The 17,555-nt window shown below is 40.4% G+C and overlaps 1 protein-coding gene across 5 annotated transcripts in view; it reads right to left on the bottom strand.

Moving 5' to 3' along the window:
• Nucleotides 1–7,904, bottom strand: part of TSC22D2 (TSC22 domain family member 2) — a 48,998-nt gene extending 41,094 nt beyond the window's left edge. For 3 of the 5 annotated variants that reach the window (XR_001823282.2, XR_005199127.1, XM_037736424.1), the window contains exon 1: nt 5,538–7,904. Coding sequence is in view for 3 of the 5 variants with exons in the window: in XM_037736424.1 (XP_037592352.1) it covers nt 5,538–7,495 (1,958 nt within the window). In the remaining 2 variants the exon portion in view is untranslated. The remainder of the gene's footprint in view (nt 1–5,537) is intronic. The other 2 variants (XM_017522825.2, XM_017522826.2) reach the window with 1 other exon arrangement.
• Nucleotides 7,905–17,555: the final 9,651 nt, after the last annotated feature.

The raw sequence follows: 17,555 nt of genomic DNA, 5'->3' as shown, positions 1-17,555 counted from the left end.
ATGCAATACCTTCATGCAGGAAACGATCCATCAATATACTTTTAATATTACCAAGCCAAATTTGAAGAGTATACCTCAAAGTATACTTATTAAAGTCATAGAATAATGTTTAAGAATGGTGCAAATTGGCTATTGTTCCTACATTTTTATAATGGAGACCCAGTTTTTGCCCTAAGCAATGCCCGATTAAGAATATAATATTGAGTAATTTAGTATGTTCAAGAATTGCTGTGGGAAAGACATTTTACCAATGATTCAGGTATACATATTCTTTGTGGACTCAATAATTAATACAATACCATTGAAAATAGTAGCCTCAAATCACAAGCCCATTGTGATTTGAATGAAAAACCATACACTTAAATAATTTATTCTAATTCAGGAATTTTGGTACATATACCCCTTAAATATGATATTTCTTACTAAAAATCTGCTCTTCCTATTAAGGAATTACTTAGGGAATATCATTCAGGCTACATTTAACCAGACAGACCTGCTTTTGTAAAGCTTCTCCTTCCTCATATTGTAAGTATTTAAAGAGTAATGCAATTAAGAAATAAACAGAATCTTCAGAAAAGGAAATAAACACTGGACTAAAACAATTCTTCAAAGAAAGAATGAGAACACTGTTCCTCAGTATGCACAAGTGTTCCTATTTCTTTTGAGACTATATTTCATGCCATTCTACTGTATTTTCTTCTGTCTTGGTTATCTGCTATCATTCTACACTTCTCTTCCCCCAACTCGTGCCATTTTAGGAATGGAAGGTCAGAATTCTTTTATACTTTCCTAACTACCATTACTTTATTAGGAAACAGATTTTTAGTACTTCATTAGCCGGGCTGCTATTTGTTCATAACTGATTCTGATCTTTTCGGGTGCAGAGAAAGATAGACTCCCATTCTTAGACCCAGTACCATATTTCACTATTTCCAAATTAGTGCTATCAGAATTATTATTATTATTTTTTTTTTACAGACAGGGTCTTGCTGTGTGGCCCAGGCTTCAGTGCAATATTATAGTATCGCTCACTGTAGCCTCCAGCTCCTGGGCTCAGGCAATCCTTCTGCTTCAGCCTCCCCAAACAGCTAAGACTATGGGTGGGTGCCACCAGACCTGGCTAATTTTTAAATGTTTTGTAGAGACAGAGCCTTGCTATGTAGTCCAGGCTGGTCTCAAACTCTTGGCATCAAGCAGTCCTCTGACCTTGGTCTCCCAAAGTGTTGCTATTACAGGCATGGGCTACTGCCCCTGGTGCAGGATTCTTAAATAACAAATGAATTGGCATTATATTTATTCTCAGGAAGTAGAGAACATATATACCCCTACCACCAGTTCTATATAAAATGACTTCTCATAAAGGTGATTTAGTTCAAGGGTTGTGATCTCCTAAAGAGAAACAACAAGTGTTACTAAAATAATTACTGGAATCTGTATTATTCAGCACATACAAGCCATCATGTTTTCTATAAAAAATTTACCTATGTTTGGCCCATATGATATAGTCCACATAAAATTTTATATAAGATGTGTCACTGTGAATATAAAAGGCCACACTTCTACAGATACAGCTTATGGGTTGGGAATTTTGGGTACTTTGGAAAATCATAAGGCTTTTTGGAAATCTGTCATTTCCTTTATTTCGAGCTATGTTTATGAATAAAGTATTTTTAGTAATCTGTGTGGCACCACTGATGAATACACCAATATCAGTTTTTATACTAAACAATGTATCACATATGTATGATTTTACATTTTTATTACTAACTCTTCAGTAAGACCACTCTTAAAGGTGTAGATAGGCAGAAGATAGTATCCAGTATGTGATTTACACATCAACTGTAAACCTACAAGAGCCAAATTACCTTCACGATCCAACAGATAAATGTAAGCTCCCAAGAAACAGAGATTCAAGTAAGGAATTTCCATCTTTAGAGACTTCAATACAGTGAGACTTTCATATAACAGAGGTCTAAGATCAAGGCAGTTCTGCCTCCTGGTATATACTTAGAGTAGAAAAAAGAAAAAAGAGCAGAATTTTGTTTAAAATATATACAAATAAAATGTGTATTTATAGCACATACCAGGACACACCACTTAACATTCACAATGTATAATACTTTATCAGTAGTCATTAGCAAACCACACAAATAAAACCATTAACAAGACAGAAATATCTGCACCAAAGGATCCTTAGATTCAGGTTTTCCACAGTCTTTTGGACACAGATGACAACTCACAATTGCAGCCATTCATAAGAGTTCCTGGAATGCGGCCTACAGAGTTCACATTGGTCGGCTATCTATGGAAAGTGATTTGTACTGTGTTCCTTTTCCAAAAGGGCCAGTAATATTTTGCACCTCCTCTCATTTACAGGAGACTGTTAAATGTGTTAAACAAGTTTTGTAAAGTTCACTATGAAAGTAACTAGACTTTAAGAACTATATTTTCAACCATCGCATCCACCAGTTTACACAAAATCAATTTCAAGAGTCTCAACAACTGACCATAAACCTTTCTAATGAAAATGGCCAGAAAGATAAACTTTATGGTAATTAATAATGTAGTCAATAGGCAATACTAGTTGAGAACTTTTTGCATATACAAGCATCAGCCTTTTAAAGATGTGATAGTATTAACATGTATTACTATAAGGTTCTTTAATTATAACTGATTTCAAAATTGAGCCAATACAGAACTTTGTATTAGGTACTGGAAACAAAATCACAAGATAGTTTTCAATGTATCAACCTAAACTACCTTAAACTTTTTAATTTCCCATTTTCCTTCCTTTTCTCAAAGAAATAGACTGTATACTAAAGTCCAAAAATTTTTTTTTAAAAAGCATACATCTTATTTACAAATGTTTCCTTAGGAGATGAAATTTGTCAAACTACTTACAAAGTTTAAATCATAATTACTCAAGACCTCTCACTCTAGTTGGTTTTATTTAACATTTGAATGACTACATATAACACTGTATGCAGATTTAAGGTGGCAACCCAAAATCACATAAAAATTAAAATTTTCAGTTACGATAGTACTGTCTCCTCAAAAGTATTCATCCCAGTAATTTAAACATATGCCTAGAAAACTGTTATTTAATTTGAAACACAAAATTTTTAAATGCCCTGCCTTTTTTTTTTTTTAACCAATGCTTTCTATTAAAAAAAAACAAAAACAAAAACAAAACAAAAAACTATTTCTACTTAATGGATTTATTCCTTCACCAGGTATGTTGAACCAGTGACAAAACAGTCAAATGTGTAAGATTACATCTTGGAAACTAGCATGTCAAGTTAAAAACCAATGAAAGACTATAACAAAAATTAGAAATGAACATTTGGTAAGCAATGTAGATTTTAAATGATTGGGGTGTGGGAGGGAAGTGTCATGTTTAAAATAGGACTGCACATTACATCAAAACCCTGCAGGAATTAACTGTTGCAATTAATAAGAACACTGATACAGTAGTATCTGTTGTTCAAATTTAACAAATTTGGAAACGAGATTGTTCAGCTTACCAGCTCTTAATACAGTAAGAGGAAAAATAAATGCATTTTTGATGTCATACCCTAAAGAATACATTTCAGAGTTTCCATCTATCAACAGAACTCTTTGCTTCATGCCTCATCATCGTATTAAAGTTCTGAGGAATCTAACTATGTATGCTGTAAACTCAGAGAGGTGTGAAGAGGTGGGAAAATGTAATCTGCATTCTTAGGATGGGTGTGTGTGTGTGTGTGTGTGTGTGTGTGTATGTGTGTGTGTACAGAAAGCAGGTTAGGTCAGGAAACCGGTCATCATTTCTTGAAGAGATATGGGGTAGCATATAGGATCAGAGGTAAGCAAAAGGTTATTTACCAACTTATCAGGAAAAAATTGGCTTCTGGCAGCTAGAAAGGGAAGATGCCTGTTGATTATTACCAAAGGTGAAAAAATAAAACTCAATCCGTGTTACAGGTGTGTCCGTGTGTGTGACAATGGGAGCAACTATAGAAGTAGAGGGATTTTTCTGAGTGGCTTGTGGAATCAGTTTACTTGGTAGTCCCATCCATACAAAATTTCTCAATGACTAGCTAGCTGAGCTCACTTATGGACACGTGGTATTTTCTAAGAGTTCTCAAGTGAAGAAAGACTCCCCATAAGCAAGTCACCTACAAAAAAAGATGAACTTTAAATTACAAAAAGGAGAGAAGATGAATAAATTTCAGTGAGCATTTTTCAAACCAACACAAGCATACAACAAAAATACAAGGCTAATTAGAAATGAGAAGTTAAGAAAAAAACATGAAGGAACTCAGAAGAAACCATAGGAAGAGAAAGCTTTAACATATATATCATTGTATTTGTCTACATACTAATTATTCTGGAAATCCATATTAGTTTTGATCTTTTAAAAACACCTAAAATTAGCCTCTCGCTAACAAAAACCACAGCAAAGAAACGTCTAACTGTAAAATAATTGAAACTTTTTCTATACTTCTTAAATATAATTTTAAAACATTGCAACGAGTCAGCTTTAAAAAATTTGAAATATGTATGTCAATTTACATGTGACATTTTCTCAAAACCACTAAAAATCCTCATTAAGCCATAACCAAATATCAGCTGTTGTGGTACTACTGGTGTAGCAATACACCAATTCTTATTTAAGACATTAAAAAAACTTCCCTATATACAGGGAACCAATTATTGACATTTACACTATAAACTTAGTCTTAATTTCAAAAATTATAGCTTTCACTACAGTTAAAAGATCGATCTCAACCTCCCTTTGCTATAGTAAAAAGACTGATGGAAGATAACATCTTTTCAGTACATTTTTTGCTTAACAACAACAAAAATAATATCTTAGAGAAGTCTCTGGGAAGACTCATGACCTTGCTACCTCCTTTAATCAAAAGGCTGAACTAAGTATGATCTTCAAAGCCGGACTTGACATTTCACCATTATGTCTCCAGCCTTTCCAGTTACACTGAAGGAGATTCCTTACACGGATTTTTTTTTTTTTTTTTTTTTTTTTTTTTTTTTTTTTTTTTTTTTTTTTTTTTTTTTTTTTTTTTTTTTTTTTTATTTTTTTCACTAGAGGGCCTTCTGGTTTTCAAGAAAGGAAAACTTGTAAGTAATTTTGTCTCAGCCTCAAAACTCACACTGACAAATCTCTCTGCCTTAAGTGTTCGGGTATGATTGATATGTAAGAAACAGACAGTTATGTAAGAAACAGACAATTTTATGGGAGAATAACATACTAGCTACCATCATTAAACGGTAAGATTAAGCTAAAATTCACCTTTGAGTAAACAATGTTGCATCCCTACCCATTTTAGTGCTTTTAAACAACTGTGACGAGACCAATTCGCTCATTACGCTTTGACATCAGCATCAGCAGCCTAAATCAATTTCACCGAACACTAAGTTTTATATTTAAAAATGCTAAAGGACCTCAGTTGGCAACACATCTCCCTAAGTTGCATCCTAAGCTGCAATGTTTGCCAAGCATTTCTATCAAATATTTAAAATAAAGATTTCCATACCTGTCTTCATCGCCATCAACAGGAATAGCTATGCTGAATACAGAGGTGGCCAGACTGTTCATAGGTGTTAACTGAAGGGGGTTTGTCAGGGCATCTGCAACAGGCGGCTTCACAACAGGCTTATTTTCAGCAATGAGAGAAAGTGGTGGTTGAGGTAGGGGTTCTGATTTTCTTCTAGTATCGTCGACTTGCCCGACTAAAGGCTGGGTTTGAGTCTGAAACTGGCTTAGGTCAGACTGTGGTAGACTTGTTGGTGCACTGTGTGCTCCTTGCGCTAAGGGCGGCCCAACGTGCTGGATTATGCTGCTGCTCCTGCTGACTGGCGTATGGCTGCTCAGCTGTTGCGACTGGGCCAGAGGCGCGGGTACATTTGGCATAGTAACAGAAGTGGTAGACACACCAGGCACGCTTGGAGCGGGCGCGGCTGCAGGCACGTTTGGGACTCCGGGCACCACGGCGTGAGGGCCACCAGGTACGGCTGACAGTGGACCACTGCCACCCATCTGCGGCGGAGGCACGGACTGGGGCTGCCCAGCCCCGGCAGAACCCATGCCAGCCTGCACCACGCCTCCCACAGCAGCTGGGGACACTCCAGCCGTCTGACACGGCGCGACCTGCCCGCCTTGCGCTGGTCCCGGCCGGGGGGGCACCGCTTCGTTGGGCTGGGAAGACGCGCCTAGGAGCTGCGCGCCCACCGAAGAGGCATTCTGGCCAGTGCCCACGGAAAGGCTGGCCGCCGTGGCGGGGCTCGCTCCGGCGCCAGTGGACGAGGGCTGTGCGGGGCTTGGCGGTTGCAGGCCGGCCACATGCTGCTGCAGGTACTCACTCTGGCCGGATGGCTGGACGGGCAGCAAATGTCCGGGCGGTATCTGAGGCTGAGGATACGCGAACTGCTGGGGCTGCGGCGTCGCAGAAGCGCCGACAGCCGGGCCGGGCTGCGGAGGCAGGGGCATAGCCGGCTGCGTCAGGGTTACATTCGTCGGCGGCAAAGTCTGTCCTCCGGGCCCCGTTCCCTGGGGCTGGCTTGGCTGCGAGGCTGCCATCATCGGCTGTGGCCCGGTCGCGGCTCCCGGGAACGGCGGCAGCGGAGACGAGCTCTGAGCCACAGCCCCACCTACGGGTGGCGGCGGCGGCTGTGGCTGCCCAACGCTAAAACTCTGCGGCTGGGCCAGAGTGGGCTGGCTCATTTTCTCCGACGGGGGTAGCTGTGACACAGCAGTCAAGGAGCTGTCAGTTCCCGAGTCGGGCCCGTGCGCCCCCTGCATGGAAGCCACCACTACCACCACCGACCCTCCCGTGGCTCCCAAGCCGCTGTCCCGCTCTGCAGTCTGGTCAAAAGTATTGCTGTGTCTAATGCAATCCCCGGATCTAGTCAGGACGCTGCTGTCTGAATCCCTCTCATAGTATTCCATACACGTCCATCGGCCGCGTCGATAGGGCTCTCCGCTCCCGTGGTCCAGCTTGATCACACGAAAACGGGAACTACAAGTGGTGGGAGGCTGAGATGGGGTTGCAGTCACTGGCCCGGCGGATGAGCCCGCGACCTGGGGGCCGCCGGGTGCTCCGGAGGCGGGGGACGAAGTGGCGGTCGCCACCAGGGTACTGGCAAGCGCCCCAGCCACGCTCCGGGTGGAAACGACGACTCCTCCGTTGGCGGGAGCAGCCGCCGCCGCTGCCAGCTGCCCATCCAGAAGGAGGTTTGGGGAGACGGTCCCGGGAGTCTCCGTATCCCCAACATTGTTAAGTGTCTCTTCGGAGGAGCTGCGCTCGCAGACCTCCTCAGGGCCATAATCCGTGGCCCGAGAGACGTCGAAAATCTCGGAGGAGACGTCCTCTGTGCGTGACTCATCCGGGTCGTCCAAGCTCTCGGTGTCCTCGGTGATGCTAGTGGCCACCTGGGCCGTGGTGACACTGGTGATCTGGAAGCAGCTCTTCTTCTTGGCCGGCATCTTGGACATGGTGAAGAAGGCTGGAGGGCAGAGAGGCACGCCGGCTCCTCTGGATCCTGCCAGAAACCGGGGAGGGCAGAACACCGGCCCCCAAAGACAAAGTCCGAGTCTGCGCTGGGGTCTGAGGCCCGCCGCTGTAACAGTCACGGGCTGATCCAGGCGCTGGCCGCCCAGTGAGACATCCTCCTCCTCGTTTCCTTCTCTGTGTTGGTCTCTTCGGCTCTGCCCCCGTCTCAGTCCCGCGACGGCTCCTCCTTCCTTTTCAGCTCCCGCAGCCGCGGCGCCTCAATTCAATTCCCTCAGAGTCGGCGGGAGCGCGAACCCAGGGGAGGGCCGGCTGCTTCCTCTCCCGTCTCCCAGCAGCGGTGGTGTGTCCAGCTCGGCGCGGTCAGCAGGCCTTGGTTGGGGGTGGGAGTGGGAGGGCGAAGAGGAGGAGGAGAAGAAGGAGGAGGAGGAGGAGGAGGAGGAGCAGGAGCAGGAGGAGGAGGAGGAGGAGGAAGAGAAGGAGGAGGAGGAGGAGGATGAGGAGGAGGAGGAAGAGGAGGCGGCGGCCGCGGCGTGAGGGGCGGTGCTGCCCCGCTCGGGCTCCTCAGGCCGGTGTCGGCGTCAGCTCTGGGCCCTCGGACTGAAGCGGCGAGTCTGGAGTTGGAGATGCCTGATTCAGTCGGGAGCCGCGGGCCGGGGCTGGCTGCAGGTCCGCGGGCGGGCGGTGGGGCTGCGGCGCGGGCAGGCGGCCCTCCCTCCCCGGCTCTAGCCGGAGCTCAGCCCCAGGGACATGTCGACTGTCTCTGGCGGAAACCCGCTCTGGGGGAGGGGAAAGCCGGCCCGGTCCTCCCCTCAGAGGGGGAACCACCCCTGCGGGCGGGCGGCGACGGCGGTCTCGGCCTCTCCTCGCGGCTTCTCTCAGAGAGGGGCGGTGGCGGCGGCGGCAGACCGCTGGCTCGGGAGCGGAGGCGCCCCGGCTGTGTGAGGTAGCGGTGGTGGCTTCTTCGGCTCCTCCTCGGTGCGCCCAATTCCTAAACCCTGGAGAAACTGAAATTCAAACTGCTGAAGCGGCCGCTGCAGCTCCCTCAGCTGGGCCAAGATGGGGCTGAAATGGCCGCGCCAGGGATGCTGGGAGGAGCAGCAGCCCCGCTGCCGCCGCCGCTGCCGACTAAAATGCCGCCGCTGCCGCAGCCACCGCCAGCGCCGCAGCCGCCGCCGTTCCGTGACGCACCGGCGTCGTGACGTCACCGCTCCGCCTCCTCCGGTTTCCTGCAGTTTCTCGTGGAACCTGGGTTGGGGGGGGGCATGGGCGGGGCTAAAGGTTAAAAAAGGGAGCGGTTTCTTTATTTAAAATTTTTAAAATTTAAATTTTGATCTGAAGGTTCTTTAAGAATTGACGAACTAAAGGCAATTTTAAATTCCAAGCCTAGAGAAGCTTACAAACGAACTAATCAAACGTTTTTATGTCGGTTTGTTCTGAGACGTTGAAGACTGGAGGTCATGTGCTCGTTTCTAATGTTTAGCAAAATCTTAGTGAAATGAGGGCGATAGGAATGGGGGCTGGGGAAGACTGAGATGGGATAAAAAGAGTTCTGGAAGAACTAAATCACTTGAAAACTTCTGAAAATAAATGTTGACCATTGTAGTCAGAGGAGTAAAATGTACAGAGAAATGGGGATGATTAAACAAGAACAGCAAACCAGATTGAGTCAGAAAATTATCTTCCTGCCAGAAATGCTGTCTCCAACAACGCATCAAGGGATGGTTACTTGCCCAGGGTGAAGTCAGTTTTAAAAAAAGCTTTAAGGGTTACCAACATATTCCCAAATTGCCTGAATTTGCTGTGATTCCAGGATTCATTTAAATTCTTGAGACTGTTTTTAATTTCAGTACGAAATCAGCTTATGGGCTTTATAAACGTAGAACCTGCTGTATTATAGTTCTTTTTGTTTATTCTAAAACTGTTAGTAGCAGCCAGGGTGTATATGATTTGGATTGGGCCACGAACAACCATAATGAGTGATAAAGCACCCTTTCCTGTCCCAGTACAAAGAACAACTATGAAAAGAAAGCATTGGCAAATTTATTATCTTGTAGTTAATTCCTGGCCAAAGAAAATGGCAAGGCCATTCTTTTAAGCAGTTAAAAAAAAATGGGGATGGGTCTTAAACTTTGACATACTAAAGCAGTTATCATTAAACTAAATGATAAATTTAAATAACTAAATGATAAAAAGCAGGATGTACATGCAAGTACACATTCTCCCTGTATAGAGAGTTGTTAATAAGGAACATGGTAGCCTAACTCACTGGAATAAAGAGATCCCTGGAGTACCAAACCTCAAGACTGAGAGTCATCATTTAGGTAAAATCTAAGTCTTAATGGAAAGCAAGATTTCATATCTACTACTATGAAATCTTGATTTCCATTAAGACTTAGATTTTAGCAATCATATCATGATAACTTAAAATAGTAAATCATTGAACTCGGTTCTCTAATCTTTGAAGAATAGAAATACTTTCTATCCCAAAAGATGTTTTGAGAATTAAATTTGCGGAGACTTTTTTAGGTCTTTAGTTGTAATTTATAGAGCTAGATCTTTTAATGTTAGTGGAAACCATGCCCTCCAAACCCAAGTGACTGAAGTCAGAATGTAAAATAAGACCACATAATAACATCCCTATTTCTTAAGGGGGTGGACCAAAGTAACAGAACAAAGTAACATTATGCTATTGTGGCAGCGATAGCTAATGGAATGTTTCCTTTCTAAATCTGTAATTTCAGTAATTGTTAGAGGCAGTTTTACATCAATAAATTAGAGCAAATGGTTAAACCTAATATGAATTTATAAAAGCTTAATTTAATTTTGGATTCATTTACTAGATTGTTTAAAGTGGTTATCAATGGTGCTTTTGGAAAAATGACTATTATATGCCTGCTCATCTTTTTACATTATCTTATATAAACTTCTTGATTACTTGTTATGACACTCTTAAATCATACATTTAAAGGAAAAATCTTAAAGTGATCTGTGAAACCATTTCCCCTTAAAAGGATATGTTATGAGATGAAAGATAAAGATAATTAAGAAGAGATCAAGAAGTGGACAAATTTCTGGTAAGGAGGGGGCTAAAGATGTTAAAAGACATCTTAGGAAAAGCATTTGATTTATAACTTTTAAAAGTCTCATTTAGATGGTTAAGGATTTATGTTTGTGTTTAATTGTTCTCTTGAAAATATTGTTTTCCACAAGTTTAAAGGTCCTAGCTACTTTTATACATTTCCCCTTAAAAAATATGTAGAATTCATTACATCAAACTGCCATGAAGAAATAAGAATTCTGATTTTTGCAAGTCAGTTTGAAATCAATGTGGAAGACAAAAAGTGGCATAGCTATATCTAAACAAAAAACTGTAATTCATAAGCTGGTGCACAAAGAATTGAAAGCCTTTAAATAGCTAAATGATAAAAAGCAGGATGTACATGCAAGTACACATTCTCCCTGTATAGAGAGTTGTTAATAAGGAACATGGTAGCCTAACTCACTGGAATAAAGAGATCCCCGGAGTACCAAGCCTCAAGACTAAGAGTCTTAATGCAATTACCAGGCTGCATTCCTATACCCAGAGACCATACTGGAGGCTGTGGGAATCCTCAATTACTGCTCTTAGAGCCCCCAACTTGACTGTTTCTTCTGTACCTAGTGCTTTTTTCAAATATTTCAAATTGCAGTGATGCATGGGAGGTATATTTAGAAAACATAATGCAGTGGAATAAAAGCACTTAAAAACTAAGGACAATTTCTAATGATGAAAATAAAAAACTGCTACAGTAAGATCTATTCATCACCTGTAAACATCATACCCCAAAATTTTACTAGGTTGTTATCTATCCATATCAGTACCAGTTGGTAAATTATTCAGTAGTCAGAAAATCCTGGAATGTGAACTCTAGATACTCAAGAAAACCTCACTTTTTTTTTCAATAAATGTATATTATATTTAGAGAAGTAACCCTTTAGCATTAATACTATCAGTGAGACAGTGACATTTATTGAACATTCCCTGTGCTGTATGTTAAGAATTGGACTATCTATATCCCAGTGAACAATTTTTTTCCGGAGTTTAGAAGTAGCTTATGCTTATTTTCTATGTTTTTATTACCAAATTGTTATTAGTATGGTGCAAAAGTAATTGTGGTTTTTGCCATTTGCTTGATGGCAAAAACTGCCTACTTTTGCATCAACCTGATAGAAAAATACAAAATGGAGAAATAGTTTTCTGGTTTCACAAAGCATTTGCTGGAATAAATATCAGTTGTCTAAACAGTACTTGACTTATGACTATAATTTTCCTGGGGTTCCATTTCTAAGACAATATCATATTAACAAACACTTTCAGTGAGACCATTGTATGATATTACCCAAAAGGGGAAAAAAATGCAAGGAGAAAGAACTAACAAAATTCTATGAATACTTTTATAAAGAAAAATACAATTTGATTGAGATGCATAAATGCTTACTTGATAATGAGGTATTTTATCAAATACTCTTTTTGCGTTTACTGTGAAACAATGTCTTTTTTTTTTTTTTTTCAATAATGAAGATTTCCTTGACTTTCAAAGACCTTTGAAGTTCAAGCAAAATGTAGCAATTTGGTAAAAGTAAAGGGTGCATTTCAAACTGATAATAAACATAATGTCCTACTAAGACCTGTATTAGATTATTAGGGAATTTAACTTAGAATGTAAGACATTAGCTCTGTGATTTTACAATGTAGTTTAAATGCTGCAACAGAAAATCCAAACAAAATTCATTAATGAGTATATTCCTTCTGTTTTTTTTTGTTTTTAAATATTATATGTGGTCACTCAGGATAAAGTTTTTTTTTTTTTAACATTTCCTAGTTGGACAAATCAAAAGTAAGCTCCATTTTGCTATAACATCGTTTTGTGATTGCTGACAAGTCTATTAATCCCTCAATTTTCCTATCACTAAAAAGAAATAACTTTGTGGTAAAGAGGTGTTAAACTACCAAACCCAATGAAAAGGTATAAAAAAGGTCACAGATGTGGCAGTGCTTTGGCATCTTTAGGAGAAAAGATAGCAACTCAATGTGATGCTATTGGCAATACCATTTGTTAATTTAAAAAAAGAAGAAAGCAGTTACTCGATATCCATGATTTTATGGAGAAGCCATATTTTGTCATAGATGAGCTATTTACAGACATTCAATGGCACATTTTTTGACGAAGTGGATCATCACTGTCTAGTCTTTCTTGTATATGAATTTGAAGTATTTATTAAAGTTGTAACATACCTGTAATTTTAAGTTGCAAAACTTTAACACTCACAAGAGAACACTGAAAGACTGCAAATTTCTAGACTTCGGGGTGATAATTCCCTCTGTATGTTACTCCTGTTGGCTTATAAAATTTTTTAAAATGTGAGTGTAGAAACTTACATAAACTGTATTTACACATGAAGGATAGCTTAAATGCTCTGGGACTGATAATCTGAAGGTCATTCTAACCTGGCTGATTGAACTACTTTTAATTTATAGAAACCAAAGTTTTGAAAGGTACAGATAGAATCTTGACTACCTTGCATTCCCAGTTATGTTTTAATTCCAAAATAACTAGCTCTTTAGTGACTGGAAACAAAACACTTTCAGCATTTAACTTTAGAATACTTGAAATCCTACTTTGAAAGCATTCATACTCATTAAAAGCTCAACCCATGATCCATGTTTACATAAGGATTTGGGTGTTACTTAAAATGGCCATGTAATGAGCTGCTTCTCTGCAATTAATATTCACTACCTTCCCTCATCCTTAATGTGGGATCTTTGAAGGAAAAGGAAGTCACTGAACTAAAGACAGAGGGAAAGGCAAAATCAAGGTGAAAAGTTAACCAGAGGGCTGTTTTAATTTTGGCTATCAAATCCCTAGTGGATAATAGTAACGATATTGTTTTGACGCCCATTTTGTGGCCTTTACCTATTGTTAAACTAAATTGACTAGATGATGTCAATATATTTTCATCTTCAAATGTTTAGAATTTTGATTCTTCCCCATTGCTTCTAGATTTTGATACTAATCATTTTTCTTTGCATGTTGTATACATTTACTCAGCAACTAATCTACTTCTAGATTGTTAGCTTATCCACATTTCATTTTTGTTTGTTTCATTGGTATTTCATCAATACAATGGCTCTACCCTCCAAGGAAAAAAAAATCAGCTCCTCCCACAAAAATGCATATATTCAAGAAAGATAAATTACATTGTGATGATTCAATCATATTAAGTAATCACCACTGAATTTCTTTAACTACTCTATTCAAAATAATTTGTGTATTAATATTTCATTTGAGATATTTTATTTCTGTGAAAGAAAAAAATTTATCATGGTAACATCAAGCTTGTGTCTTGAACAAACAGCTCCAAATATAATAATACCAGCTCTGATCAGGCACGGTGGCTCATGCCTGTAATCCCAGCACTTTGGGAGGCTGAGACGGGCAGATCACCTGAGGTCAGGAGTTTGAGACCAGCCTGACCAACATGGAGAAACCCTGTCTCTACTGAAAATGCAAAATTAGCTGGGCAGAGTGGCGCATGTCTGTAATCCCAGCTACTTGGGAGGCTGAGGCAGCAGAATCACTTGAACCCGGGAGGTGGAGGTTTCAGTGAGCCGAGATTGCACCATTGCACTCCAGCTAGGGCAAAACTCCATCTCAATAATAATAATAATATTAACTCTACTTCTTCATGCATTCAACATATATTTAGAAACCTGGCTGGGCACAGTGGCTCACACCTCTAATCCCAGCACTTTGGGAGGCCAAGGCGGGCAGATCATTTGAGGTCAAGAGTTTGAGACTAGCCTGGCCAACATGGTGAAACCTGTCTCTACTAAAAATACAAAAATTAGCTGGGCATGGTAGTGGGCGCCTGTAATCTCAGCTGCTTGGGATCCTGAGGCATGAGGATTGCTTGAACCTGGGAGGTGGAGGTTGCAGTGAACCAAGATCACAGCACTGCACTCCAGCCTGGGACAGAGCAAGACTCCCTAAGAAACTACTATGTTGACCTCTTTGCTGGACTTGGGGAAAACAGCTGTGAACCAGACAAGAAAAGCAAAGTCCTTGTTCAAATAGGTCTTATATTTTAGTAGGGGAAACAATCACCAAAGAAATAGGCAAAAATATATAATTTAAAATATTCATAAGTGTTAACAAAAAAATGAAACAACAATGCAAGGTGGGGAGGGAGGCAATGTATCTTACTCAGATATCCTGCAGGTAGGCCTGAGAAAGTGTTCTTTGAGCTAAGGACAAGCTCATTGGGGGAGCATTTTAGGAAGGGCAACAGATGAGGACAATGACTTTGTGCTAGAAACCAGTATGTGTTTGGGAGGGAGCTGGGGGCATCTGAGTAGGCAAGAGCCAGATCATATGGACGTTGTTGGCCAGGTAAAGGAACAGGTTTTTTATTTTAAATGTAATGAGAAGCTACAGGCAGTTTATAAGCAGAGGATTAACATGATCTGATTTACATTTAAAAGGAAACCTTTAAAAAAAAACCTTGCCGGGCGTGGTGGCTCACGCCTGTAATCCCAGCACTTTGGGAGGCCGAGGCGGGCGGATCACGAGGTCAAAAGATCGAGACCATCCTGGTCAAGAAGGCGAAACCCCGTCCCTATTAAAAATACAAAAAATTAGCTGGGCATGGTGGCGCGTGCCTATAATCCCAGCTACTCAGGAGGCTGAGGCAGGAGAATTGCCTGAACCCAGGAGGCGGAGGTTGCAGTGAGCCAAGATCACGCCATTGCACTCCAGCCTGGGTAACGAGCGAAACTCTGTCTCAAAAACAAACAAACAAACAAAAAACACCTTCTTAACCTGTAATAGTTTATAATTTATTATATATTATGTTAAGAGAGATCTAAAAATATGTGGTCAAAGATAAGTTTCTTTTTGTAGGGGTATACTATTTGTGTGATACCAAAATGGAAGAAATATTTAACAATCTGTATGACATTTCTTATAGAGATTTAATAACTTGGTTGCAAAATGACTAAGTTCCTGTAACAGAGAAATCTTTTTCTCAATGAAAGCTTCACTTTAATTTAAAGGCAGTGATTTCGATTATTTAAGAGAAGCTTGGGCGGGTATGGTGGCTCACACCTGTAATCCAGCACTTTGGGAGGCCAAGGTGGGTGGATCATGAGGTCAGGAGTTTGAGACTAGCCTGACCAACATGGTGAAACCCCGTCTCTACTAAAAAAAAAAAAAAAAAAAAAAAAAAAAAAAAAAAAAAAAAAAAAAAAAAAAAAAAAAAAAAAAAAAAAAAAGAACAAAAAATTACAGCTACTCAAGAGGCTGAGGCAAGAGAATAGCTTGAATCTGGGAGGTGGAGGTTGCAGTGAGCTGAGATTGCACCACTGCATGCTAGCCTGGGTGACAGAGTGAGACTCCGTCTCAAAAAAAAAAAAAAGACAAGTTTGAAATGCCCCACTTAAAAAAACAACTGGACAACAGTGAAAAAGAAGTCATTTTGTTTAAATGTAAATGTAATTATTAAATAAGTGTGACAAAAATAGAGCTAATTTTAGGGATGCTCAGGGCTGAGACTCCTTTTTTTTCAATGAGATAAAAATCTACATAGGCAAATCTAGGGACACTTTAAAGAGTTCAAGCAGTCATAAAAGGGTCATAGAGAGAGGGACCTCCTTTGGAAGAAGTAGGTAGAAAAGTCTTGCAATTTGGTATTGGTGGGTTGCTTTTCTTTTAGAAACTACTTTCTTTTCCTTGTCCGGTACAATTGAACAGTAGATGATTTCTATTCTGTTTCACAGGGTATTTCTTTATTAGCAAGGTTACAGGTCTTGAGCACTGGTAAGGACAACTGGCCTGGGCACTTTCTTTGTATCTCCCTTTATCTTCTCTCAACTTCAAGCCTATATGTACAAAGGTTAAATTTGTTCTTACTCAGCTAAAATCTAAAGCAAAGCCACCAGAGGCCATTATTACTTTCTCTATAGCACACAAAGATAATCTGTTATCCTAGTTGAACATGGGAGAAGAAACACCTAGATGTTTTATACCATGAGCCTATGAACCTATACATCTAGGTGTTTTATGCCATCTAGGTATAAATTCTTTTTGCTTGGAAATTATAAACATCTAGGTATAAATTCTTTTTGCTTAGAATTTATAAACATCTAGGTATAAATTCTTTTTGCTTGGAATTTATACCACCTATTCACATTTACATTGGAGCCTTAATGTAAATGTAAATAGGTGGTATAAATTCCAAGCAAAAAGAAGAAAGTTTGCTTATCTTATCCAATACTTTTGAAATATATTATTATTTGATAGCGTTTGGAGTTTTATAAGAGATGATGAAACATTAAGATTAAAAAAGGAAGGCTGGGTACAGTGGCTCACTCCTGTAATCCCAGCACTTTGGGAGGCCGAAACAGGTGGATCATCTGAGGTCAGGAGTTTGAGACCAGCCTGGCCAACATGAAGAAGCTCTATCTCTACTAAAAATACCAAAAATCAGCCAGGCATGGTGGCAGGCACCTGTAATCACAGCTACTTGGTAGGCTGAGGCAGAAGAATTGCTTGAACCCGGGAGGCAGGGGTTGCAGTGAGGCAAGACAGTGCCATTGTACTCTAGCCTGGGCAATAAGAGGGAAACTCTGTCTCAAAAAAAGAAAGAAAAAGAAAGGAAGGAAGGAAGGAAGGAAGGAAGGAAGGAAGGAAGGAAGGAAGGAAGGAAGGAAAGAAAGAAAAAGATAAAGAAAAGGATAGCATGCCAAAGTTATTTCACAAATTCTTTAAAGGGTACACATGTGCTCGTGTTGCATTTTTGTTAAATATCATCCTAAAACTCTTAGAGTATTTTACAACTTAATTATAAATTAAAGTTTACAAATACTGGTCATATTACTTTAAAATAGCACCTCGTTATGGGTAGAAAAATTTTACCCCAATTTTATAGCCCAGTTTATTAATGAACTTTGTTTCTAGTTGACTTTTTTTTTTTTTTTGGAGACGGAGTCTCACTCTGTCTCCC

The sequence above is a fragment of the Cebus imitator genome, unplaced genomic scaffold (assembly GCF_001604975.1).
Source record: "Cebus imitator isolate Cc_AM_T3 unplaced genomic scaffold, Cebus_imitator-1.0 Scaffold25, whole genome shotgun sequence".
Lineage (NCBI taxonomy): Eukaryota > Metazoa > Chordata > Mammalia > Primates > Cebidae > Cebus > Cebus imitator.
This window is presented reverse-complemented; position numbering and strand designations above follow the sequence as displayed.